This window comes from Micropterus dolomieu, linkage group LG06 (assembly GCF_021292245.1).
Source record: "Micropterus dolomieu isolate WLL.071019.BEF.003 ecotype Adirondacks linkage group LG06, ASM2129224v1, whole genome shotgun sequence".
NCBI lineage: Eukaryota > Metazoa > Chordata > Actinopteri > Centrarchiformes > Centrarchidae > Micropterus > Micropterus dolomieu.
The window spans coordinates 369622-377657 of record NC_060155.1 but is presented as its reverse complement, the minus strand read 5'-3'; the positions used below and the strand labels follow the sequence as shown (position 1 = coordinate 377657).

Here is an 8036-nt window from a genome sequence, read left to right as displayed (position 1 = left end):
TGTAGATCTGTCATTAAGGAAAACACTATAGTAGTATGGCAGAGGCAGTGGGAAAAGGAAACAAAGGGCCGGCATTATTATGCAATACAAAACAAAGTAAAGACAGAGCAGAGTTACTTGGGTAAATCCAGAAGACAAGCTGTAATTATGACAAGACTAAGGCTGGGACACTGTGGATTTGCATGGGATCTAGCGAAGATAGGCAAACATGAGGATGGGCTCTGTAGAACCTGCAATCAACAACAGACTGTTAATCATGTGTTTATGGAATGTCAACAGTATAAAAGGCAAAGAGAACAACTTTATTCTGAGGTATCAGGAGATGGATTACAAGCAGTGACATTGAGAGATATTTTGAATCCTCATGAGAACCAATCAAGGATAGTGGAAGCAGTCATGGATTTTATATCTGCAACAGGATTAGCCCTCTGAGAATGAAGGTGCTATAAAGCGATACCGAGACTGAACTGTGGGTGGCAGCAATATGCCGTAAGGCATCTAGTCTGCCGGAAAGCCAGTAGAAGAAGAAGAAGAAGACTGGGTGTGGAGAGTGTGGAGCGCAGATGGCATGGAGAGCTGGGTGGCAGTGCAGTGAGGTGAGTGAGTGACAAGTCTGAACCTTCTGGTGGGGTTCACTCCCTCAGTGGAGGGTGGTATTCATTATTGTATCTTATGTTATTTTCTTATTCGTGGCATTTGTTTCCTGTGAGCTGCCCTTCTAGTTTGCAGTTTGCTGATGTGTTGTCCCAACAGTATCCGGACTGGGTGCTTCCTCGTTTTTGGGAAGTTGTTTTTTGTAGACCCTCCCCGAGGGTACCTTAGCATTTTTCTTTATTGTAAATAAAACGCCAAATGTACTGTAAAATCTTTCTCCTGGCTTCCTTCAACCTGGAATGATTTTATTATTGTCACTAACCTCCTCATCCCCTGGATTTTCCACTGGAGGTTCGTAACAATTTGGGGGCTGGTCCGGGATCCTTTTTCCCAAACATTCCGTGTTGCGGGGAAGCACTTATTGTTTGTATTCGCGTTAGAACTGGTCGCATTGACTCTTGCGTGTGGGTTTTCACTGTCCAGTTTTTCCAGGGTAGACCTTTCCCCAGCTAGTTAGAAGTGTCCAGTGGCGCCGGCATGTGCTAGAGCTAGCACATGAACACTTGTGGTCGGGTAACCTAGGCTTACAACCGTGTGCTTAGACATTTTTTCTGGCCAGGCATGAAGGCCGATGTAGCGCGCTACTGCAGAACTTGCAGTACATGCCAGATCGTGGGGAAACCAAACCAGATCGTGCCACCTGCCCCACTGCATCCAGTTCCTGCTGTTGGTGAACCATTTGAGCATGTCATTGTGGATTGTGTTTGTCCCTTGCCTAGAACTAAGTCAGGGAACCAGTTTCTGCTAACTGTGATGTGCGTGTCCACCCGTTTTCCTGAGGCTGTGCCCTTAAGCAAAATTACCTCTCCCGCCATCCTGAAGGCTTTCACAAAATTCTTCACCACCTTTGGACTGCCGAAAGTTGTACAAACCGACCAAGGTACCAGTTTCCTTTCCAAGACTTTCTGTCAGACGTTGCAAGCACTGGGAATTTCACACTCGGTTTCTAGCGCTTACCACCCGGAATCACAAGGTGCACTTGAGCGTTGGCACCAGACGTTCAAGTCCGCGTTGAAGAAATTCTGCTATGACACAGGAAGAGACTGGGATGAGGGTGTGCTGTACACGCTCTCTGCTGTGTGCGATGCTAGGCAGGAGTCTTTGGGGTTCAGTCCGGCTGAGCTCGTATTTGGTCATAACGTGCGGGGACCACTTAAGGTGTTGAAGGAGCACTTAGTGTCTGGCTCCTTGCCGAAAATTAATGTATTGGATTTTGTGTCCCAGAACAGAGCGGTTGCACCGCGCCACCTCCCTGGCAAAGAAGGCTCTGGCTCTGGCACAAGAAGGCATGAAGCAGCAGTTTGACAGAAAAGCGGTCGAACGGCAATTTAAACCAGGAGAACAAGTGTTTGTTTTACTGCCTGTGCTTGGAGCTGCCCTCACTGCCCGTTTTTCCGGACCCTATGTGGTGGAAAACAAGATTTCGGGGACTGATTACATCATTCACACACCTGACCGTAAAAGAGACGCCTGTGTCACATTATGTTGAAGCCCTATCATTCCAGAGAAGCGGCTCAGGAGAAGCAGGAAGAAACTCCGGAGACTGCTGCTCCAGGCAACCCCTCCGTTTCCTTGGTTTGTGGCGGGGCTGAACCTGATGATGGCTTAGCAGGGCTCGATGAAGGTCACCAGGGTGGTAGGTTGCCCAATTCAAAGCTCTTGTCTAGCCTAGAGGCACATTTGTCCTACCTCCCCCCCGAACCAGCGTGATGTAATGGTGTTGATAACCTCCCATCTCCCTCTGTTTAGCGATGTGCCATCCCAGACCTCTGTACTGTGTCACGATATCGACGTTGGGACAGCTGCCCCCATAAAGCAGCATGCATATCGCTGTCCGCTGGCTAAGAGAGAAATAATGAAAGTGGAAGTTGATTACATGGTACAAAATGGGTTAGCCCGACCCAGCTGTAGCCCATGGAGTTCCCCATGTTTACTTACTCCTAAGTCCGACGGTACACCACGTTTCTGCACAGACTTTCGTAAGGTAAATGCAGTGACAGACTCGTTCCTGTTGCCCAGGATGGAGGACTGCATAGATGGTATTGGTCCCGCGGAGTACATCACTAAGCTAGACCTGCTAAAGGGGTACTGGCAGGTGCCATTAACCCCTCGTGCATCCGATATCTCTGCGTTTGTTACCCCAGATGACATCATGCAGTACACCGTTATGGCCTTCGGGATGAGGAATGCGCCTGCAACATTCCAACAAATGATGCATATGGTATTGGGGACTGTCCCAAACTGCAATGTTTACTTAGACGATGTGGTAGTGTACTCAGCCGACTGGACTGGTCACCTGTCGACTTTGGCTGCGGTGTTCCAGAGGTTAGCAGCAGCGTCACTCACACTAAACTTAGCTAAGTGTGAGTTTGGAAAGGCCACTGTGACATACTTGGGTAAAGAGGTAGGCCACGGCCAGGTCTGTCCTGTTAACGCCAAGGTTTCTGCTGTGTTAACCTACCCAGCCCCCGTGACCAGACATGAACTCCGTCGTTTCTTTGGTATGGCTGGATATTACAGATGTTTTTGTAGAAACTTCTCAGTAGTTGTCACCCCCCTGACTAGTTTGTGTAGTCCCACAGTCTCGTTTGTGTGGACGGACGAGTGTCAACATGCTTTTGAGGCAGTGAAATCTCTCCTTTGTTGTGCCCCAGTCCTGGCCGCACCAAACCTCTCTCTCCCCTTTAAGCTCGAGGTTGACGCAAGTGCCACCGGCGCTGGAGCTGTGCTTTTGCAGGATGGGTCGGGGTCTTGTGCGTTTGCATCGCGATGCATCTGGGAGTCTTTTTTTTTTTTTGTTTGTTTGTTTTTTGTATTTATTTTTTCTTTCTCCCACCCCTATTGGCTACTGGGGTTCTTGCCTGCCTGTTGCTGGGGTAGGTGTGGCACAGTCGTGGCATCCCACTCTCACTAACAACTACACTCTTCTCAACAGGCTTATGCGCACACACGTACACACACACATACAGACACATTCAGCCACACGCACACAGACACACACAGTCTCAGACATAGACACAAACAAATTTAGGTTGTCCCTGGTAGAATTATTCCTGATGCTTTTCTTTCAGTTACTTATTTAAATGAATTGTTATTATTCCAGCTCACGTGGCTGTGCTGTGTTGCTTATTTAGTGTGCGTGACTGTTTCTTGTTTTCATTTTTCTCTTAGTTGTCATACTATGTCAGCTGTTTATTGCTGCTGTTCGGCTGGTTGTCTTTTACTATTATTATATTTTATTGTTTGTTTGTTTTGGTTTGTTTGTTGTTTTTCTCCTCCCCAAGCCCCCCTCTCTGTTCTATTGCAGGTTTCGTTGCTTTCTGCAATTGGTGTTTCCCTGTACTATTCCCTGTTGTCCCCACCTTACATCCCCCTTCTCTTACAGATCTTGTCCTTTCTCTGTGCTGTCTGTTTGTGCCCCCCTATCCTCGTGTCTGCCCCCCTGTCTGGCCCGGTGACAAATCAATACATAATTAAATAAATAATAAAACAGACAAAGGTGTATATTAATACTCTCTTGTTGAAGTTAAATCTGTCTGGCACAATATGGTATCCAGGTCATCATACTCTATACCAGGCTGCTGGGCAGGACAGGTTTTAAAAAATAAATAAATAAATGTTCACCTGAGTGTTTCCATTTTATGCTATTTTATACTTCTCCAGTAAACATTACAGAGGGGAATTTTGCATATTGAGAATATAAAATAAAATACTAAATTATAATTTATCATTATAGGTTAAGATAATGATTTATTGATGCCAGCAGTGCAACATCCAAATCTCCAGAACAAACATTCTGGAGAGAGGCCTACTGCAGTGGCAGCGTCAAAAAAAAAAAATTCACCCATTGCTGCTCTGAAAGTGACGTTCTTTTGGGAGGCAGGAGTGGACACAGGTGCTCTCCGAAAAGAATTTCTCACAGGTAAAACACACATGAGTCCACAGAACAGTCTCTATGAATAATGGGCAGCTCACACAAATCATGAAGAAATGTTACACTTTTATTAGTATGTGTCTAGTATATGTCCAACTACCATCTAAGGTCTGTGCTCGAGTTGTGTATTAGGTTTTCTACAATGTACAATAATTAATAAAACAACCCAAATTAGACAAACCCTACTAAAATGATCTGAATGGCTAAATAGAAATCAATTTTGAGTTATTATCTTGGTTGGGTTTCCAATTAAAGTAATATAGTCTAAATTAAATGGCTAGTAGTTCATTCACACGATAATAAAATATTACTTGACATAAGAGACCCTAAACCAACACAGTTATTGTGTTTGTACTTGTGTCAATAGAAATGATTGCAGGAATTGAGAGCCATTTCTTTGAGGGGCCAAAGCACCAGAGGAGCCCACGATACTCTCTGACTGACTTTGACAGCGGCCTGTACAAGTGGGTTTATTTTTATGCAAGTCGGGACAAACCGTTTCTTTCTGTGAAATGTTTTTAAAAACATTCATGCTGAATTTGTGTAAATAGGACTGTTGGGAGAGATTTTAGCAGTAAGTTTGGCACAAGTTGGAGACAGTCGCGAGAGTTAATTGAGCAGGTATGACCTCTGTATGAAGAAAATGCTGGGTTGATCAAGTATTCCTTGTCAAACAATATTTTCATGTGTTTACATGGGAAAGAAATTTTCTTCCTGTCAGTTTAATTTTTATTTTCAGGTTGAAATGTCAACTGAACATTCAATTGAAGGCCTTTCTGATGAAATCATAAATTGTGGAAATACTGGATCTCAGTGCAAAAAGAGTCCATTGTTTGGTATGTTGAGACATATTTCTGTTTGTACAGTAAAACTAATAAAAGGTATTTTTTTGTAGCAATTGTTTTCCTGTCTACTATTGTAGTGCCATTGTACTCCATGCAGTGCTGAGGCTGCAGCCTATGTTGGAACAACTGAGAGGAGGCCTGCAGCTGTATGACCTTCTTTCGCTAATCAGGCAGTACCCAGATATCTGCCAGCCCCTGTTTGTTCCCGGTGAAGATGTAAAAGTAAGCAAAACAAGACCATTTAGTACTATTATATGAAGAAATGCTTAACTGCTATGACATTTTATAATAAAATGGTGACACGATATACAATCTTATCTCATCATAGGTTAATGCAGAGTTTGTCATGGCATCCATTCTTCCTCAACTGAGTGACAAAGGGACTTCCAGGCATCAGATTGAGCTGGAGATGATCAACTTTATTCAGGACTTCCTTTATGAAGCTGAAGGTGTATAGTTGTTAATGTTCTGCAAATCAAATATTCGAAAGCTCAGTAAAATGTATGTGTTTTCATGACATTTTGAGCTGTATAATTTTCTGGTACCACCTGTAATTATGCAGGTATGAATATGTTAACGTTATTTTCTACCTGAAAATTTTTGATAATGGTAATAAGTACAATGGACCAGGGTAGTTTTTGTTTTAAGACAGTTGTCACTTTTTTTGAATGCAAGGCTGTAATCACAATGAGCATACATACAGAGAACATACATACAAATGATTGTTTCCCTAAACCCATTGTTCTTAATGAAAACCTTTACAAATCTATCACCATTCTATGTAGAAAGACATCGCCAATAATGAAAGTATATATAATGGCATATATTCATTGTGTTTGGCTAAGATAGTCTTCTCCAAATCATCTTGAAATGTGACTTTTTCTGTTCTCCTGTGGCTGAGTACCTTTGTCTAATTCACTCCTTTAATTGAAAGAACTGCATTGCAGTAAGGAATAACATTTGCAATGGTCACATAACACTTGTTGTTTTATCTGTTTGCTTCATAGCTGAAGACCAGGTAGATGACCAAGATGGCCTACATTCCATCACACCTGCCAGGTTGCTCCAGTGGATCACAGGCCAAGGTCACATCCCACTTCTTCCCTCAGAGAAGAAGGATTTTGCTGTAACAATCAAGTTTAACCATGACTGTAGTGCAGACTTTGGCCATCACAGTGTGTGTTACCCCGTTGTGTCAGCATGTGCCAAGAATATTGTACTACCTGTAAAACATATGAGGCCTTATGACCAATTCAAAAAGGTTCTAACTGAGGCTTTTCATCTGGGCCAACAGTTTAACATGGTGTAAATATTTACCATCAACTGATGGTACCTTTTTCTAGGTTGAACTACAACCTACAGTAAATGATAAATGTTTAGCACCAGTTGCTACTGTTTTACTTATGTTCTGATTAATGAAACACATTTCTTAGTAATACGGTGTTCCAAAATCCATATTTGGAAAGAGGAATTAGTCGAGAGTAAACATTAAATTATTGTTTAATAGCAGTACTGTTGAGCATTTCATGCAAACATGTTAAGGTTAAGAAGGTAATCTTGCAACAAGATTTCATAAAAGTAATTAGTTTACATCTCATCTAGATGTCTGGCTAATTGGCATCATGTTGTCTCACTCACAAGTTGCAGCCCAGCACTCTGAGAAGCAGTTAAAGAATGTTTGTACCATGTAGCTTCACTGCTGTCAGTAACAATAAACATTTAAAACAAGTTCAATGTACACTTTGTGTAACACATTAGTGTTAAGCTGGTTTTTGAAACAAAATTCCTGCATCTACGGTACATGATTTAGCACGTAGTTCAATACAGCCAAATAAATGTCTCGCCCATAGGAATCTGATGGTCCTGTAACATCAATAGTGTTCCTTAAGCCTGTCATGTCCTGCTCAGAGAGAGGACATTCAATGGGCGGAAGAATCACTCCAGGACTGCTCACATCTTGCTCGCTGGCAGTGTTGAAATGAAGATCTGCATCCTCAATTTCCTACATTTAAAATAAAAAGGTCATTTATAAATCAGGGAACATAAAAGTAAATTTATAAAAGTATTAAGAAGACTAATGTGAACAGAACGGATACTATGCTGATGCCAGTATCAATACAGTATCAGCTCCTTTGTATTTTATTCAATGCGACCTAAGCTGTTGTTCAGCTTTTAAACCATTTTAAGCACTTTGATATTAGTAAACATTCAAATTCTCTGCAATGTGAATTTAGAAAGAATTAGCTCTGTTATCACTTTCATTAATTTGATACTGATTGCAAACCACATAAAATCAGTTTTTATAAATTATATAAAATAATGATGCTACAAAATGAACTTTACATTATCTTGCACCAACTTTTCATCAGTAATGTAATACACCATGAAGATATAATTTCCAAGCTTTATCATGGAGTAAGTTTTCAGGGATTTCTTTACAGTGTTGTACAGATATTTTAAACACAATGGTTGTGTTTAAAATATTTTAATTAAATGAAACAACTTTAATAATCAATACAAACAAAATGTAATTAGTACCTCTGTCAGGTCTGGAGCATCAACAGGATTCAGGAGGAGCCCCATCATCCACAGTTGTTGCGGGG

The 8036-nt window shown here is 41.9% G+C and overlaps 1 protein-coding gene and 1 long non-coding RNA gene across 3 annotated transcripts in view; one reads left to right on the top strand and one right to left on the bottom strand.

The window, feature by feature from the left end:
• The first annotated feature begins 6 nt into the window (after positions 1-6).
• Positions 7-8036, top strand: part of LOC123973083 — an 8770-nt gene continuing 740 nt past the window's right edge. The window contains exons 1-8 of one of the 2 annotated variants that reach the window (XM_046052954.1): positions 7-596; positions 4391-4576; positions 4956-5052; positions 5140-5209; positions 5328-5424; positions 5531-5655; positions 5762-5882; positions 6441-7161. In XM_046052954.1, coding sequence (XP_045908910.1) covers positions 4411-4576; positions 4956-5052; positions 5140-5209; positions 5328-5424; positions 5531-5655; positions 5762-5882; positions 6441-6742 — 978 coding nt within the window. In that variant the 5' untranslated portion in view covers positions 7-596; positions 4391-4410 and the 3' untranslated portion in view covers positions 6743-7161. Of the gene's footprint in view, positions 597-4390; positions 4577-4955; positions 5053-5139; positions 5210-5327; positions 5425-5530; positions 5656-5761; positions 5883-6440; positions 7162-8036 lie in introns of those variants that run through there. The other variant, XM_046052955.1, reaches the window with a different exon arrangement.
• Positions 6916-8036, bottom strand: LOC123973084. The gene is made up of 2 exons (XR_006825525.1): positions 7972-8036; positions 6916-7435 (listed from the first exon to the last, which is right to left on the bottom strand). It is a non-coding gene; the product is annotated as an uncharacterized LOC123973084 (long non-coding RNA).